This window comes from Gobius niger, assembly GCF_951799975.1.
Source record: "Gobius niger genome assembly, chromosome: 7".
Classification (NCBI taxonomy): domain Eukaryota; kingdom Metazoa; phylum Chordata; class Actinopteri; order Gobiiformes; family Gobiidae; genus Gobius; species Gobius niger.
Window position 1 is genome coordinate 16,689,039 of NC_136858.1, and position 19,984 is coordinate 16,709,022.

At 41.0% G+C, this 19,984-nt stretch overlaps 1 protein-coding gene across 1 annotated transcript in view; it reads left to right on the forward strand.

Moving 5' to 3' along the window:
• insyn2ab (inhibitory synaptic factor 2Ab) overlaps positions 1-19,588 on the forward strand; it is a 42,671-nt gene extending 23,083 nt beyond the window's left edge. Inside the window, exons 3-5 of the mRNA XM_079559561.1 lie at positions 5,041-5,112; positions 17,261-17,612; positions 18,414-19,588. Of these exons, the coding sequence (XP_079415687.1) occupies positions 5,041-5,112; positions 17,261-17,444 (256 nt within the window). The 3' untranslated portion in view covers positions 17,445-17,612; positions 18,414-19,588. The remainder of the gene's footprint in view (positions 1-5,040; positions 5,113-17,260; positions 17,613-18,413) is intronic.
• Positions 19,589-19,984: the final 396 nt, after the last annotated feature.

Sequence of the window (19,984 nt, forward strand, 5' to 3'; positions counted from 1 at the left end):
CACGCAACTGTCAGGGTCATTACTCTCTGGCACGTACCCAGTGAATGAGTGATGGCATTAACATGCATATTATAGGGGGCGCTGTTGGGTCCACTGCCACCAAAGCTCATTCCATGTATGCGGGGGTGAAGGGGCAACATGTGTATGAGTTTTGGTAATAATCCGAGCTAGTTTGTGCGAACGGGGGCCATTATTGAGGTCTCAGAAATCGCCAAAATAAAGGTCAACTTTGGGGCTCCACTGGACGAAGACCGCAAAACATAGCAAAATTCCGTGGATAACTTTTGATCCCCAACATGTGTAGATGAGTTAGAAGCGATCAGAAGCTCATTCGGACAAACGCCCACGGAGGAGTTCGTTCAAATGCGACATCAGCGTGGAGGCAATTTGACTTTTGCTCATTTTTCCACTCAAAATAGGGGACTTCCTGTTTGTCAGGGGGCGGGGTCATAATAATGTTTTTTGCTGGTCACGACCTGGACAATGTCTGTGCCCAAAGGCGCGAGTGTGTGTCCAAGTTGGTGGAGGCTCTCCGTCACTAAATTATTTTTTTCAATTTTGTAGGTGGCGCTGTCGTGCCATTTTGCACGTCCCACATTGGACACTCACATTTTCGTCAATTTTTCATCAGACCGGATTTTTCGGTGATTTTTAATTGAGTTTTCGCGCACGTTCAGGGGGTCAAAATCCAGTTTTAAGAGTGGGAAAGAAGATTGAAAGAATGAAAGAAAAATAATAATAATATTTTTGGCAAAAACAATATAGGCGTTTTCCCACCCACCACATTTTATACATTTTCGGAAAGGTCTGGCCTAGGCCTATGCGTCTGTCGGGGTCCTAGGTCGCTGTCGTGTCCCTTGTGCGCTCTTTTCGCCCCCTGGTGGCCCCCTGCGTTGCAGAAACAATAGTCCCTATCGCCATGTATGGCGCTCGGGCCTAAAAAGATAGTGTTCCTTTAATCTATCCGGAGATAGATGGTGTTTGCTTCTACTTGGTGTCCGTTACTAAATAAGTCCATTAGCCCTTGTGGGTACAGCTGCAGTAGTTCTTCAGTGGATTTGCGCTAATAGAACTCACACGTTACAAATGAAGAAGCAGTTCCACATCCTTTCAGGCTCTCTGTATCCAAGAGAAGCCTGTTAGTGGCACTTAAACCAACTCCATTCACTCTTCCACTGCACTTTTTGTGTGTTTTTTTGGGTTTGTTCCTGGGGCGGGGGGGAGGGGGGGGCTGGATGTGTGTCTAAAGCTGCTAAATGATTCACAGTGTTCATCAGCCTCTCTGTTATTTTGTCTGTTGTTTGCTCGGAGGCAGGTACAGTTCACTGGGTTTATTGCACCTGAAAGAAGGTTGATGGAAACAGCCCAGCGACATAAAAACGGTAAAAGCTGGGAGGTTGTAAAATGCAAAACAATTAGTGTAAACAAGGTAATACTTTGATTTGGAGAGAGGGGGATGAGCGTTGGGCCGAAAAAAAGGCACACTGCCAAGTCTAAAATTGTGGTGTTTTTCCAAAAAGAATATTGTTTATTGTTTATTATTTATTTGTTTTGGCAGTCCTGGTCCTCCGTACTGCCCTATGTGATCTTATCTATCTAGCTTTGTTTACAGATTTTCAATAAAAGCCAAACCTCCTGTATTATACATCCAGGCTGGACAGAAGGGGCAATGAGGGGAGCGGGACAAGTTTAGTTGGGGACGGATAAAGGCAGAGCGTGGATTCTGAAAAGGATGAGGACAGGACATATCCCATGGACTGCTGACGTGTGCAAACAACAGCCCCTGAATCTCTGCCAGCGAATGGTCTCCTCCCAAAACGACTTTCAAAGGTGCAGTTATTCTTTACGCTCCGCGAGGCACCGGGAAATGAATCAGTGTGACATTGGCATTGGGTTCGCATACACAGAAGAGACTGTCCCCCGTGCCGAGACAACACATTGATTATAAATTTAGGCCAATGTGCTTCGATTACGAGAGGGGAAACGATGATGGAACGACCAAAACTAGACCCGTTTATGAGGCAGAAAGGTGGATAGAGTGTTGAGAAGTTGTTGACCTTGAGCTGATGTCAGGGATTTAATCAAGACTGTCGCAGAAAAAAATAGAAATAGTGGCACAATAATGCTGTATTATTGCTGTGAGATTAGATTGATATTTGGGGATTTTACAATATCGATTATCGGCCGATCTAAGGCCGAAGGAGACAGAGATTTCCCGTTTTCTGCATTGGAAAGAGTGAAGTCAGCTTTAAAACGAGTCCTCCCACAACTCCCTAGGCTTCAGGAGAACAGAGAAACATTGCGATGAACATTGTGTTAAACACACTGAACCTCAATATGTACAGGCTGCATGCCATTTTGAAGCACAGAGTATGGAGAATTCAGTCGCTGAGCTAGGTTTAACCGCTAAAATGCCGCGGTTAGCAACAGTATACTAATGCTAACGGCAGCTAATCAAAACTGGGACAGAAACTATGATTGAATCACCTAAAGTAATAAAGTAAAATCGGCATCTGCTGGAGTGGCCAAGTATTTATGTTTTTACAGGATCAGAAACCAGACATTTGGAAAAATCTGCCAAAAATTTTTGTCAAGAATATCGGCCGAGCATAACGGCATCAGTCTAGGAAAATCCCATGTCAGTCGACCTCTATGTGTGACCTGCAATGAGAGCCCATCCCACTAACTATAGGTCTTAGCAATACTTCAACAGTAATACTACTAATACTAATACTAATACTAATACTAATACTACTAACACTTCACACAACACAGCCATGTGTAGCAGCCCCTCATGGATCTGCCAGCAGCAGCATTGTACTCATGTTTGGTGTTGTGTCACTGTCTTCTTTTGTACAGTTCAGTGTCAGTGAATGTCATTGTCTTCTCATCGCCTTTTAGCATGTTTTTGTACTTTCAACTGGCCCATCTAGGGACAAGTGCTGCAAATGTGTTTTGTATCTGTCCCTATCAAATAAACCAAATAAATAAATGAACAAAAAAACATGTAGCTACAATAACTTTAAATACGGATACCTGAGTAGTAACACCTTAAAATTGCATAACCAACATAAACAATGCCACACTTTGGCTCCGACATCACGACTTGCTCGGCAGTTGCAGCAGGAACGGCAACATTTGCAAAATGGCTGTGAAGCAATTTAACTGTCGCAACACCTTCAAAAAAGGTGTTACACTTAACTCAATTGAACCCAAGAACTTCTGGCTTAGCGGATGCAGAACAGCACCCGTTGGCTCCTCTACAGATATATTTTTGCAAAAAGACAGAAAGTGAAAGATCATAAAATTGGCTCAATTTGCTTCTATCATTAGCGGAATAGCTCTTTATACTGGGACGCAGTGACCGAGACCTTGTCGTTGGGATGAGTTACCGTTCCGTCTTCCCAGCTGTTCACTTGTTTCTGACGCATGGGGGGGACCAGGATGGATGAACCTGTTGACCTTGAGCTCCTATCAGCATTTTCAACCCCCTTCCGCCCCCCCACCCCCTTCCTCCCAGATCGGCCCGTGTCTCGGTCCGAGCGCACCTCATGTCATCCATCAGCGCCCAGGGCTACACTGACAGTCCACAATTACATGCACAGCCCCTTCCATTGCACAGATACCGCAGCACGGCACGCAGTGGACAGCGGTACAGTATATATACATGTGTGTACTTTACAGTGAGTCCTAGGATGATAGATGGGCTATATGGGAAGCTCTTGGGTACATTTGGCTATGGGCGCAGGTCTCCGTTTTCCTTATGCATTCACCATTGGGCTATTGTAGGGTTCCATTACGATAAAGGAAGCCTGCGGCAGAGTATGCCATAAACACAAGAGAGGCCATTTGTCTTCTCGGTGTCTCTTTGTGCACTTTATGGTCATTATGTCCACAGCAAATTGAGTTGGATGTGGATATGTGCATATAGCTCCATGATGATGACGCAGAGCAACATGCCTCTTTTTTTTTGTCTTTGGTGTTTCGGCCGTGGGGGCGCTCTATACATTTCAGAGTAAAGTACTGCTGTAAAGTCTATGAATCTTAAGCTGATCTTTGATAATAAAACTTCTGAAATAAAGCCGTCGGTAGTCAACGGCGTGCCACTGCACATCAAGACAATCAGGGGCTTTCCCTCTGAGTCTGTATGCACTGGCTTTTACAAATCAACAACATAGACCACCTGCAGTCACACTAGCCTTCGTCGACAATCCTCTTGTGGTCCTGCATTTTTGATATCAGCCGAATCTTAAATCCCAGCATGCATTTGTGAATATCATCAGTTTTCCCCAGTGAGAATGTAAGCAGGTGTAGCTCACTCATTGGGAAGTTTTATACCATTTTGATCCATGAAGCCCATGGGAAATCTGCAAATAGTCGGCTTTCACCCATCATTCAAAGGCTATTGTGGAACAGACAACTGTTCTGTCCCCCAAATGTGGCCGAGAAAGGCTTCAGCATTTACAACAGCGAATGCTTTTTCCTAAAATAATGTACTTTCTTTTTTTTTTTTTACAGGAGACCGCAGAGCTAATCACTACTTTGTTCTTTTACCATAGACCCTGAGGCACATTTATAAGTGGTAGAAAAATTCAATTTTATAGCATTACATTTCCTAATCTTAGTTCAACAAAAAAAAAAATATATATATATATATATATATATATATATATAGAGAGGCTTTGCTCATTCGCAAATCTCCTATACACTTCGCTCCCATTAATGAACAGTGGCTGGACATGTTCTAATTCAATATCATGCTATATTATTGTCACATGAAATAGCTTTTATGTGCCACTGAATATTTAATAATAAATTATGGATGTTGTAAATTCTCCTCTGCAGTTTGCTCCACTTTTTTATTCCTTCAAAACATTTGCAAAACTATGTCAAGGCCATGCAAGTTTGTCTCAACATCAGATATGCACAGCTAATTATATCTGGGAGAAGAGCTGTTGCCTTTTTTACTGCAATGAAGAAATTAATTTGGCTGGGAAAGCTATTTAGGTTGTGGTTGTTGAAGTTATTTTGTGTTTGCAGGTTGACGTACCGGACGGGCCAGGACACGGCAAACTGTGACACCTGCCGGAACAGCGCGTGCATCATCTACAGGTTTGTTATGTGGGGATGGAGGTGACAGACGTCTTGCTGTGAAAGAAAATTATGTGCCATGTATGTGCCATGTAAGGCAAGGCATGTTTATTTATACCGCGCATTTCGTACACAAGGCAACTCCATGCGCATTTCAAGTTGTAAAATCCATTGAAAACCTAGTTTATTAAATCACATTGTAAACTAAGAACAAAAAACATTTTTGTATTGAAGGAGAAGCTTGTTTCAACCCAGAAAGTGAGCAATTGTCTGCTAAAGAGAAAAATAAAGCCTTCGGGCCAAAAAACAAACAAATAAAAAACGAATATATTCCCACGTTGCAGGGATAAAACTTAATTTGTTTCCATGAGAATATTCGGGACAAACAGCTGTGGCTTCTGCACACAAACGAATAGCAAAAATGTAAGCCCTGTGTAACTTCATCTACTGCTACATGATCTCTCAAAACACCTCCATGATTCAAAGGCAGCCGTAGTATGTTGTCATCTCTTGTGAGCTGAGCGATGGCTCTGAGGCAGGTGCTAAATCCGCCGCTGTTGTAACCCTGTGCCATTTGTCACTGGCACCCAGACCTCTGCCACCGCTGTTTCAGCTCTCGTCTAAACAAGCCACCGACAGCTGAAATCGAGAAAACTGTAAAGGTGCACCGCAGACATGAAGCAAGGAACAAGGGAAAAGTAATCCACCTATATCCGACAGTAATGACCACCCTTTTGCAACCTGTGCTGCTTGTTGTATTTACTTTTTCTTAATAGATAGTAGAACTGTGCATGTTACGATGTCAAGAAGTGTTTGTGAAAAATAACTTGGAATATTCGCTCCGTAACTAGAATGCGTTTCAACGTGAGCTCCATTGTCCATCCATCCATTTTCTTCCGCTTTATCTGGGGCTGGGTTGTGGAAGCAAAGGTCTAAGCATAGACGGCCAGACTTATCGATTCTCTTCCACGAGGCCTCCACCCAATAGGACATTCCTGGAATACCTCACAAGAGAGGCGACCAGGCGGCATACAAAACAGATACCTGAGCCACCTCAACTGCTCCTTTTGACGTGAAGGAGCAGCGACTCTACTCCGTCCTCCCGGATAACTGAGCTCCTCACCACATCATGAAGGGTGCGCCCAGCCACCCTGCGAAGGAAACTCATTTCGGGCCACTTGTATTCGTGAATCTTGTCCTTTCGGTTATTACACAGATCTCATGACCATCGGTGAAGGTAGGAACATAGCTCGACAGGTAAACTGAGAGCTTTGCCCCCCGACTCAGCTCCCTCTTCACCACAACAGTCCAATACAGCGACCGCATCACTCCCGACACCGCACCGGTCCGTCTATCGATCTCACGCTCCATCATTCCCTCACTCGTGAACAAGACCTCGAGGTACTTGAACTCCTCCACCTGAGGCAAGGACTTCCCACCGACCTGGAGAGGGGAAGCCACCTTTTTCCGGTACACAGCACAATGGCCTCGGATTTGGAGGTGCTGATCCTCATCCCGGCCGCTTCACACTCCGCCCCACAGCAGCTGAAGGTCCTGATTTGTTGAAGCCAACAGAACAGCAACGATGAGATCCTGAGGTTCCCAAACCGGACACCTTCCACTCCCTGGCTGTGCCTAGAAATTCTGTCCATAAAGGTAATGAACAGAACCGGTGACAAAGGGCAGCCCTGGCGGAGACCAACACGCACCGGGAACAGGTCTGACTTACTGCCGGCAATGCGAACCAATGAAGAAAATGTTCTGATATTTTCGTCAACTAAAATTAACTAACTAACTAACTAAAAATGAAAAAAAGAGACTAAAATCATCCAAACTTCCAACTTTCAATCAAGCTTTCGACTGTGTTCTAAATAGTTTAGCTCAAAAGTTTATTTAAAAAGAACAGTGGGTTTATACGTGCAGACGCATGATAGGTATTCGTAGCGCCCAATAAACGGCTATAGACAATCGTAAAGCACACCTCTCCTTACAGGCGGATGCGTGTTCCAACAAAATATCAGTGCGTGCTGCCTTTTTTTTGTGGCAACCTTTTGTTTGGTCGGGTAGTGTATAATATAGACCCAACATCTTCTTCCACTCACCCAAACAAGGATTCGACAATTGAAACTGAGAAAGCTGTAAAAAAATACTCTGCAGACATAAGAGCAAGGAACAATATCTGACCCAAAAGAAATCCATCTATCCTACAGTAATAACTGCACTTTTGCAACCTACAGACTTTAGCGCTTGGATTATTTCCCTTGACACCAAATCTACTGAAAACAGTGTGGGGAAAAAAAGGTTTGCCCCCTCAAAAGCAATAATAAACCCGTGATTTCTAAATGATCATAATTATGCAAGGCCAGTGCTAATGAGATAATAATATGGTGGGATCAAAGTAACACCTCTGCAGCGCAAAAGAAAAGAAAAGGCGTTTAGAAAGCTAGGCAATTTTCACAACTGAACTTTCTTTTGATGTCAGGTTGGGCAATTCTCCCAGTTTTCAAAGAGCGCTCTGTGGTCCAATCCCCATCCTGCATATTGTGTTTTGTCTTTTGAAAAAATCGAACTAAGGCATGTGAGCATATATACATAAATACCTGAATAAACTTTGCTTTAGCAGTCTGGAAAAAATATTGAGTACTTCTTCTGAGTACTTCTCCCAACTCTCTCCAAATACCAGCTGCCTTTTCAGTGTATTGGTCCCCGTTGTCATTTGCCAGACAAATTGATCTGTTTATATTTTGAGGAACAATTCAAGTGAGTGCATTCAGAAAGTGTACTTCTGCGTCTCACAGTCTCACTCACTCTCAACAATGGAAATGCCAGGAACAATGTGCTTCACTCATGCTATTGTTTTTATGCAAAATAATTGAGCATTAAAGGTTCGGCATATTAATCAAGAACAAACTATTTCAGAACACAATATTTACAGAATTCAAACTATGCTTGTATAGCCCAGTATGCAAATAATAGAATAGCAACCAAGCACTTTGTCACGATTTTGTGGGTTTAAAATAATGATTCCCTTGTTATATTCCACCAATCTTATCTCCAAATCCTGCCAACTCTGCATGTCATTTTAAATGCACGCTGCTTAATTAACAAATTCTCAGTGATGACAGGAGTCCCCAGTCTGTTGAGAAAGATGGCGATGCATGCCACAAAACCTTATTAAGTGTAGAATTGTAACTATCGCTTGATCCGTTTGGTAAAAATCTGTTTGTTTCAGCTCGTCTCACTGTTTTTAGCAGTTACTTTTGGCTTGTTTAACCAGTCGCAGTGCTATCTGACTCTGCCATGGTACTCAACCAAGATATCTTCACAATAATTTTGTACTTTAGTATTCAGTACCACAACTTAATATCAACAAGTGCTTTCACTTTACTGCCATTCACGTCGGGTTAGAATTAGAGCCACTTAACATTTTCTAAAAGGGTGCTCTCGATTTCAATTCACTGAAAAACTGTCCATGATAATATTGCGAGAAAAGGTGATATAACTCATAATGCTAAAAATGTAAGCTCTTAAAGTCATTAAACATGAAACACGAGTAGAGAAAAGAGAAGCTATCCCAAGTAGAACGAGTAGAGGTACAGTACTATTCCCTGTTATTGTTCTCATGAAATACATTGCAAGTAGAAGTACTATTCCTATGGGTAACCACAAAATACAAAGGAGAAGCCGGGCGAACACTTAACAAGCCGGCTACTTTGGGAAAAGTTGCAGTCTTTCGCCTGTTCAATCTACTTTTCCTGTAGCCGTTAGCATTAGCCATCAAACATGGCAATGTATGAAAGACCCAGATGTTTTCAGCTGTTGTTAACCCATCGACCACATTTAGGTGAGGTTGAAGCCTTATTGGTAATCATTTATGGATGTACAGACCTTTCTAGTGGGGTCACTAAACACCATCTTATGTTATGTCAATAATAAAGAAACCACAAAAATGATATAAATGCCATGAAACGGACATAATATGATATTATCATATCTCTCTCAATTCAAACAGGTCTGTGAAGCCGTTGGCTAACAGACGTACGCATTTGTAGGAACCGGCTCAGATAGCTCAAGGCACTTCTATGATTTCTTTGGGGGTAACCTATTACTTACAGTATTTTTTATTTAATCAACATAAAAACACAAGATACACTTACAATTAGTGCACCAACCCAAAACCCTCCCTCCACCCCATTCACACTCATTCACACTCATTCACACTCATTCACACTCATTCACTCAAAAGGGTTGTTTCCTTCCATATTAATATTCTGGTTCCTACAATATACATCAATGCAGTCGTACAGTCTTTAAAAAGTGTAAATACATGTACGGGCCTGACTGTGTCCTTATAAGACTCCTGGCACTCTTCAGTAAACACCACCTCTGCTACTGCCCCAAGGATGTGGATTAAGACACACACATCAACTTCTCTGCCCTAACCATGCTCACAATCGGTTTGGGACCAGCCTTATAGCTTTGCACTTGTTTAGGTAAGGAGTTCTTTATTGTTGGGGAAATGTGTCCTCTGCCTTTATTGCCAGCACGGTTTAAGCTGCAGGCGTTACTGTGCATGTTTAAGGATATGACACTGAGCAAAATAACACACACACAAACATACAATCTTAAAGCAGTTGAGTACTGGCCATTAATGTGAAACACTATTGGGGATAATCCGCATATTTGACTTTCTTCTCAGTTAATTGGACTGATAAACCAAAAGAAAAAAGTCACTATTACAATGAGGTGAAATGCGACCAGTGTTGTGCTCAGAGGACTTTGGGTAAATTGCTCATTTGCAGACCAAATCCCTGGTTAGGTCTAAATCGAATAAACAGTGTGCATGAGAACAGTCCCCACAGCCAGCCCTATGATGAAAGATTCAGGCTCCTTTTGTCTATGCGGCAGTAATGACCTTGCAGGACTTTCAGCGTGACACTTTGACAATCCATGCATGTGTAATGATATGAAAAGAAGAGCAAATGTCCAGCACCAATGCACAGATGGCATTCAAGTCAACATATACTTTATTTAAGAAAACCCAAATTGATACAGTATTGCAGTATAGACAGTAGCACAGCGGATTAGATCTGGAAAGGCTCCAATTTAAATAACTAGCACAGCTCATTTAGCCAATTGCAAGTCTCAAAACGTAGCTTAATGTCAATTTTTCCATCATCCATGTCTTAGTATTAGTATTGTATAAAATGCTTGTTGTTGTCATCTAATGTAAACCACGCCCTTTCACGACAATACTGCCACACGATTGGTTCAGTCCGCCAGCATCATCGCTTTTGGCAAAACTAAAACTCGTAGAACCCTGCATGAGTAGTTACTAAAGGACATGTGTTTGCCTGTTTTTATTAGCATTTTCCACAGCATCCTATTTTTAATTTATACCACGCGATGCAATTTGTGCACTATTAGCTCCGAAGCGACGTGGCCTAATTTAAAGCTCCAGTCTGGCAGCTCCTATAGCCTACACCGTATGGTCAATAAATTGTGGACCGTAGCAGCTGCAGACTCCAGGTAGTCAATCTCTGGGTTTTAGCCTGGCTCCATCTCTCCACCCACCCCCTGGTCCGGCTCAGCTTTGTGCCATACATCACCCCAACAAATAGGGCATACGTATACACGGCAGGGTAGGGGAGACATAGCCTGAATGCATAGAAGATTAATCAGCAGGGTAATCCTATAGAACTGTGCTTTATGTAGCCTGAGGATGTGCGCACAGCCGTTTAGAGAGTGATGCATGTAGAGAAGTTAAAGTGATAATAACAGGATTTTTGAAGCAGTCTATGTGGTCTATGCGTTTCAGTCAAATGTCCCCTGCGTTTGACACATCCTTATACAGCTGGGGGCAGCCTGAGGGATAAAGAGGAAATTGAAAGACAATCTTTGAGTTTGAAGGACATATCTCTCGACTTACGGAACAGTATTTCTCTGTATGGCATCAGAATCAAGTCCAGAGGATAGCGCGTGCACATGAAAAGGCATACTTAAGAGCCAGATATTTGGTATTTCTGTTTGTACTTTAAGCAAGATTTACCAGAGCTATCTTGCCAAATGACTACGGGCCTACCACAGAGCGTAGCGAGGGAATCTTCGAAAGTTTTTGTGTGTTCGGATCAAAGCGTCGCCGCCGCCTCTCCTTATCATGCTGCGCAGAGTTCCAAGCAAAATCTCAAGCACAGTAATCACAATAGGTCGGCTCTATCCACTGTGGGGCCCAAACAATGTCTTTGAAAAGCATTTAAGTCCAATATGATAAGTCGCTAGGACGTAATTAGCCCTTGTGTCCCAAGCTGCGTTGCTTTGGTTGTTTTGCCGAGCGATTGTCAAGATCCCCTTTTTCTGTTTGTCTCGCTAATGAGATTGGGGTTATCTTTGCTGCAATTTTTGCAAGAAATGGAGCCATTGCGAACCCGGAGACGAGTTTTCTGTCTAAAGAAATGTCAGAGGAGGTTTTCGTGCATCTGATTTACAGAGGAAACTTCAACTGTTACCTGTCAACGCTGTGGAGTAACTGTCTCTGTGATTTAATCTCCCGCACTCCCGATTATGTTCCACAAGCGTGCACCGGAGCTACTTCGCTTGTCAACGAGTGGGTTTCAACTGTGAATAGACTGTAAATTATGAAAGGAAAATGCAAATGACAGAACTAGACAATGCATTACGGCTATTGCTGTATAAGAACACCTACCCTATACACATTGATTGCAGTATTTTCTTTGCTCCAGGAAGTGTGGTTTCTGAGAGTCTGTGACGGCTGAAAACGTAGTCCTCCATGTCTATTTAGAACTGAACTTTCACATAGGCTCCTTCCTATGTCTTTTAAAGGAACAGGCCACCGTTTTTCCATACTGATATGTGTTCTGGCCTGAACTTAGACGAGTTGATACGTACCTGTCTGGTCTTTGTGCGTGCCCTCAGTCACGCAAAACGGCCTCTCACAGCATATTCCTATATCTCCAAACGGGGGTGAAGTTGGAAGCTACCACGCTCTTCCACAGGCACGCACAAAGACCGGACAGGTACGTATAAACTCGTCTAAGCTCAGGTAAGGACATATCTCAGTATGGAAAAACGGTGGCCTGTTCCTTTCAACCACTGTGGTTATTTATCCAGCAGGAGCTTGTCCCTGTCATCCAAAGAGCAACCCGTCTTGTTCGTGTGCAGATACACCGTAGAGTCCCGGCCAGAAGTTGTTACATGGCAATTTTGATAGAGGCGCTTCTCAAATGGCTGTGGTGTTTTCTGCTTTCCTATCCTTGGAGCGTGCTTCGGGTAGCGCAGGCAGTTAGAGGGTTTCGGGGATGTACTGATGGCATGTTTAGATGTTTATGTACATTTTTTCATAGAATACATTTGTTTCTGTGATTTGCCTGTTTCAGTTAGGATTGTTAGGAGATGTGTATCCTGTAATAAACCATCTGTTAAATGAAAACTGAGAAGCATTTACGCATAATGGATGTGACTGAATTTTCTGACATCAGAATTGTTAGGACCAGCCTTAGAAACTATTAAAACAGATGGTATGGCACATTCCTTTCAATAATACAGAGTAAGAATAATAACGGAAGTACTTCAACAGAATTGTATATGTCGGAAAATCCCCAGGAGAAGAAACATCTTTACTCTGAAACGTGGAAGGATCGGGAAGGCAGGTTTTCACAATCTAATGACAAGAAAGTCAGCACTCACAGCAGTAACCTCATCCCACCCAGGAGCAGCAATCATCTTGCAGCGCTCAGCTCACCATGACCGCAGACAGGCAAAGGCAAAGGCCGGGCCGAGCAACACCTCCTCACTCTCTACATAACTAAACACATGATTAATCTGCCTTTCAGCCTTTCATCTCCAGACGTGTCCCTCTGTTTGTGTGCGCCGATGATCTTAGATAAAGGGCTGCTGTTTGCTCAAGCACCTGCTCCCCAGAGTCGCCTATAGTAGACTGCTGCCGGCTTCCTGCTCAGGAGTTGCTCCATGCTATCTGGTAATTGCACTGATCCGCCAAGTGATTAATTGCTTAATAATTGCAGTGGTGCGTGGCTTTGCATTGGCTTGGCTCTTGGTGCCTTTCAGAGTAAAGTTAAGTATGCAGAAGACAAGTTTGTTAAAGCAAAAGTACATGATAGTAATAGGGATAATTTTCTGCTGGAGAAAAGTGTTTCACAACCTAGCATACAATGTGTTTGTCAGGTCATCTCAATGTTTTTATCAAATTCAAAGATGGAAGCAAGAAAAAGCAATCTTAAAGGAGACATATGCAAAATGTAAGCCTTGATATAAAGTTGTACTTTGAGTAGTGCAGTGTTTTTCTTCATTTCCACTTGAACACAGAGTCATTCTCAGCATATCTTGTTTAATTTGAGAAACACCCAAGGCCGATGGTTTTTAGTTTGACCTGTGAGAGCCTATAATGCTTAAGCAAGAACACAAGACAGCGTGATGTAAACGAGAAAATGAATGAGAGGCTGCGATAGTATTAAATCACGCCTGAGATAATTCAACATTGGATCGGTTCTGAGCCATTCTGTGCCCAAAGCTGAAGACAGTGTGCACGGTTGATTAAAACCATGGGTAGTGTCCCTTTAAGTCTTTATGATTCAGAAGAAAATGCAATGTCATGACATATAGTGCATTCACTTAGGAGGAAGATTTCTTTTTAAAGACTTTAGGTAAGTCGGGACTATATTTAAACCATGATCTGTCAAGTATTCAGAAACTGCAGCCTAAATTATGATGTCTATATTTCCCCATACTCAGGCATGCCAGCATATTTTACACTATATCTAATGATTCATTGAAAGTCTTGGCCTGCCAAACTCTGCAGTTCTCCATCCCTTGGGGTTTTAATAGAGCTCTGTTCAGAACCGACACTTATCTTAAGGCTGAGGACAGTTCTTTAGATTCATTATGTCAGTTTGAGTATAGCATATCTTTCAGCACACTAATTACACTGGCTGTCACTGTTGGCCTATTAGCCGTGCCTTTGTACCTGGATGTCTGCTTGACAGACAGAAGTAACTGGGGTGTTTGACCTTCATGTGTTAGATGTCAGCTTACTTTGGCAGCGTCTGTGCTCCCAAATAGCTGTAATCCTTAAGACGTGATTTCTCAAGATGAACTGTGAACTACCCTTTTCAATAATAGACTTTCTAAGTAATTTGAGGAACATTTAAAAAACAATGAGATACTAAAGATAGGAGGGAAGGGAGGACGATTCAAAATGCCCTTAAATTGGATCATGGGCAGCCCAGAGGTATGGGAGAGATGACTTTCCAGGAATTGGCAACAGCTGGTACTTCCAAGTATTTAGTGGATGATTTATACAGCTTGGCACCAATTCAAAATAACTTAACATACCTTTCTGGCGTAAAAAGATGGCAGACATAAGTGCAACACTTAATGTTCTCTTTAATTTATAGTTTCAAGTAATCTATTCTTCCTTGTTTTTATTCTAAATGCATACGAGCTGTTAATGTCATTTTATGTGACAAATTGTATCGGTCCAAAGCTTGATCCTTGGGGAACACCTCTTATTATTATGTTATTATGTATACCGGATTTCTATTGACATTATAACTGAAAGCTAATCATAATATGTTTGTTTCATCCTTCATATATTATTCTTCAGAATTTTTACAGTTTCATTATTTATGTCTATTTATGATATTATTTGTGTCATTTTATTTATTTTTTATCTGCATTAGCAATTTGACATTTCTGACGCATCTCATCAAATGTATTCCTTTGACTTTCCACTGAGATAAAGCAATTTCACGAAGCACTGGGTTTGAACGTTTGGGGTTAATACTGAAGTATATTGCCATTTAAAATGTTTTCTAATTTGATGCCAAATTTTACCAGTATGAGAGACTAGACTTTTGACTTTGGGAGTAGTAGTCTTCAAAGAAGAATAAATCAAGGCTTGTGACTGGGTACTATGACAACTCTGATTCTCAACCCAGTAAGCTCCCTTTGCGTTACACCAGAAAGACAAAGATCAAATATTACATGACCAGCAGTGTTGAGCAAGTTACTTTAAAACTGTAATATATTCTGTAATAGTAATTACAGCTATAAAAATGTAGCATGTTTGTAAACCGAAAATAGCAATAATGCCACTGAGCAAAACAGCAGTCAATGATTTCCTTTTCCTTTGCTTTCCCCCATTCTCTCTGCTTTGTTTTGACGACATTAGCCACATGCAAGTGCACGTCTTATACACCACTGTCTGTTATTTGGGGGAAGTTTGGCTGTTTTCGTTCATACCTTTGAATGCACTTGAAACTTGAGTTACTTCAATTGTAATGACTAATACACTCCGGTATTTTGTGTAAGTAATATGTTATATACCTTAGTTACTGAAAAAAGCATGACCAGTAATAGAATCTGAAGCAAGGCAATTCCATTCCACCAAGTTCTTTTGGTCTTTGTAAAAAAAAAAAAAGCTTTCTTGATCTTTGGAGTCTTTTTGTTCCAAATTCATTGGAAAAATAAACTGTCCAGTTTTGTAAACCCACCCAAAAAAGCTTTAGTAATGAAAAAAAGTATGCTTCTTTTTTTTTTTTTTGGTACAATATTCATTCTTACTATGATAATTCTTCCCATTAGAGAAACTGGAAGGTTTTGTCTGTTTTGTTTACATTGTCAAAAAAATGATGTCCAGAAAATTCTTAGTTAATGCCTAGATACTTAAATTCAGTTGTTATAGTAAATGTATAGGAGCTAAATATGGTAGATTGCTGGGCTGGACGGTTGATCCCAAAGACACTAATGTTAATGTTGGTTGGAATAGCAATATGACTACATGGTGCATTTTTTGAGTCTATTTCCAATACATCAGGCACAGGCATTTTTCTCTATTCTCTCTACCATTACATGTGGCCAATCATCCGGTGACACTATACTACCATTATAATGTTGTCTCTGACTATGCTGAAGCAGACGTCATTCGGTGCTATATTTGTAAAAAACCTGGAAATATCTTTAGTCACAGGGTGTCATTTTGGCAGATGTAAAGCGGATGATTTATGCTCTCAATTTTCACTCTGCCGCATTGAAAACAAATTGCATACTCAAGGAATAAATACATTAGTGGGGCACTGCAAATCAATAGCAACAAAGTGAAAAGAGATGATGTATAATATTGCCTTTATCCCCTGCTTGCAAGCCTGTTGTTAATCAGGGTCGGCTTGGCCTCTGTGGGTTTATTTAGATGGGATTATAGGCCCATTTCAGCGAGCTCGGCCAGACTGGATAAGTCGTAAAAAAAAATTTAAAAAAAGAGTTTGACTGTGACACTGACCGGCATTGGATTACAGCGGTTGAACGTGGATGTCAGGAGCAGCCCACATCCAGACACTTTTTAATATGAATATAATCTATGCTGGGAAAAGCCCTTTGACTGCATGCATAAGAAATACCAAGGTGATGCAAAGGGACTCTATTACTGGGAGGGAGTCTCTGAAAAGTGTATGTGCAGAAGGTGATAAGTGCTGCCAGGGCGTCTGACTGTGTCTGTCAGCTGATTTGAGCTGCCTGCCTCCAACCTGGTCCTATAAGGACTGCAATGAGTAAAGGAGAAGTATAAGCCAAGTCAATGAATCTGGTCTTAAGGCTAGTTGTGGAATTTGTTATTTTTAATTCTGCAGTGCCATACATTAATTCACAATATGGTGACATTATAATCTAAAAGGACTGAGTTACAATATCATATTTTCCGATCTAGAACGGTGAGCTCCTGGGTCCATAATGCATTGCTGTTGCAGAATTGCAATACCATCAGATTTAGGAATCTAGCACTAAAGTTTTCCCCAGATTGTTTTTTAAGTACAATAACATTGGAGAAGCTTGATGAAAACAACTCTTTTGGTCCACTTTTTGCACCATATGTTCCAATTTAATGCTGCAACTTTGTCCTCTCCGGACAGTTTTTAACCACTCAAAATGTTAAAGAATGTTTTTAATCAGTATGTAGTCTTGAGGGTTTATTTATTTCTTTAACTGATGCCCATATGAGTAACGGTTTTGCAAATGTTCTGTCTGAATCCAAATGATTGTGATAGTCCAAACCAGTGGTAGATTTATTTATGATCATGTTTCTTCCTCCTGATATTACAAACAAATTAATTTAATTAATTCAAATTAATTCTTGTTGCAGTGTCGAACTGGACTTCAAACTGCAGGAGGACAAGCTCCAGCCCCTGATGAAGAGACTGTGCCCCATGGACAGCCAGCAGTGTCCTGCTCTGCCTTATTCCAATGAAGTGTTCACCTCCACCCCAAAAAGGAAGTCCAAGTCCGAGTCCAAGAAACATGCACGCTGGAAACTCTGGTTTCTTTGAAGACTTTAAAGCTGTGAAAACTACATTTTACTGGGCTCATAATGGACTTTGTTCACGGGATAAATGAAAAGATAGGATTAAAACCTACTGGACAGGAGGTTGTGGAACTAAAGGAATATGTTTTCTTTTTTGGGACTGGAGAGAACGGCCAAACATCAAGTTCATCAGGTGAGCTATTGCATTTATATACTGCTCAAGCATAACAAGTCAGTCACAACATCAGTAACAATGTAACTGTACCTGAGTACATTTTAAGGACCTATATTTGACTTAGGTAGTAGTATTTTTGTTGAGAACAAATTACTTTTTCTCCACTACCTTTGAAAGATAAATATACTTTCTATTGCATTACATTTCTATAAAAGCTCCAAAGTAAAACAGTGTAAAGTTGAGTGTTTTGGAGTCTTTAAAGCCATGGAATGTACACTCCACAACAGTAGGGGGCACCGTGTAAATATACTGTCAATGCCACTGACTCACGACTGGGAAGAAAGTTTGTCGCAGTCGTGCAGTGTTACTGTACAACCTTCATGTTTTTGAAGTCACAAAGTTATTATCCACAACCCTTATTTAGCAGCAAGTTTAAGCCAGTTTAAAGTTAAGGTTTGTCTTAGTTTAGTATGTTTCAGAGACTTTCATAATTGCCAACTCAAGATAACGACGTCAGGTGTCTCTGAATGTTATAACTTGATCTGCAGCTCCGGTGGGGTGTTCCCAGTCAGCTGTCAGAATCTATTGAAAGTGATTCAAGGAAGACGAGAGTGGTGACGCACAGAAGAGAATCCAGCGTGATCCGATCCAATAGCGAAATGCTGCCGTCACTTTGTTCATGTTGAAACATTTTACTTCAGTCAAAGGCACTGCAGATTTATATGCTTTTCGATACATTCCGGTGCACCTCCCCTCATGTTTAAGATGACTGCCGCTTTCCCTGTGCAATATACTGACAGTCTTCTTTCCCCCCTTTAGAACATATTGCTTGGCAACAAGAAGAGGCGCCATGCGGAGGTCCCCCCTTTTTTTTATGAGCAAAGCTATAATCTTTGAATGGACATCAGCTCCTACTCCGGCAAAGCACAAACAATTGAAGACTGAAAGGAACAGGCATGAAAGACATACAGTACATGACAATATGCCAGAGCTCTTTGTCACCTTCCTCCTCTTCCTGCCCTTTTATCTGTTCCCATCATCTGGTCTGTCTGACTCACCGCGGCTCGCATTAACACACCCCTCAGTCTGCTTTTTAACATTCTTGGTTAAAGCTTGTCGTGCCCACCAGCTAACAGAATATTCCCCGAGTCATCCTTTCTCAACAACAACAAAAAAAAAGCGAATATTTTTGAAATGCTTTGCAACTTAATGTAATGAAATGAAGTCTATAAAAACACAACGGTTTATTGACTGAATTTTGATTGAAAAAAAAAAAAAAAAGTACTGTTTTTGAACAAAGAGTATTTTCTACGACGACTTCTGAGCTGTTGTTTTTCCTCACAATGCAAAGTAAAAAAGGCTATTTTGACATTTCTACTCCTTATGATACGTATAACCTGCCTGTCATGTTACAGCAAAAGCTCCTATATTTTTTGAACAAGTATCCTCCATGTAGCTCCGAAATCACTCTTGCAAGAAAAACTGTATTTGTATAACTGACTCATTTCAAAAATGCCATCTTATAAAGTGTAATATCTCTATATATTATGATTATTTTTCTTCTTCAATTGAATGCACTGACCCTGTGAGTGCAGAAGGGCTATTCACAGTGCAAATGGGACTTACAGTGTGCGGTTTTACAACAGCAGACACCAGCTGCGGTCAAAGTTCAACATGTAGCAATGACACTGAACTTGTTCAAAAAGCAGGTTTCCAAAAAAACATCAACAAAAAAAGCAGAAGAAAAAAAAAAATAGGCGCAGACACTGTGTAGTTTCTTGTTATAATTGTTTAGAAGTGTTAGGAGAATGTACTGTATTCAATTGTTTCCGCCATTCTAAAAAAGAAAAGAAAAAAAAAAAATCAACATGACCACAATTCCCCCATGCAAGGATATGTACTGCGATAAAGTGCAATTTAGTTACGACGATGTGCAATATTATGCATTTTTCTACTGTTTATAAATCACTATTAAACCTTTTCAACTAAATACATTCCAGTGTTTGTGTACGTGAATGATAACACGACGTCAGACAGCTGGGAAATTGCGCAAGAGGAATGAAAACAGAACATCTGCGAGGCTCGGATCAGATGTTACACGAAGCATTACGCAAATTTAATGGACGAATCACTGCTATGCATTTTTGCAAAGTCATTTTAGCAAACTGACATGAGTAATCAATGAGTTAGAAAACATTACCCTGTCTCATCATTTCATTAATGTCTAAAAACTAAACTGAAGATGTTACAAGATTGACGTTTCTTTATTTTCATTATATATTTTGGTATCGCTTCAGATTAAGGTGTTCTCATTAAGTATTAATAAGCATTAGTAATCAGTGAATACGTGTATTATTAATGGCCTATTAATGTGTTAACAGATAAAAGTA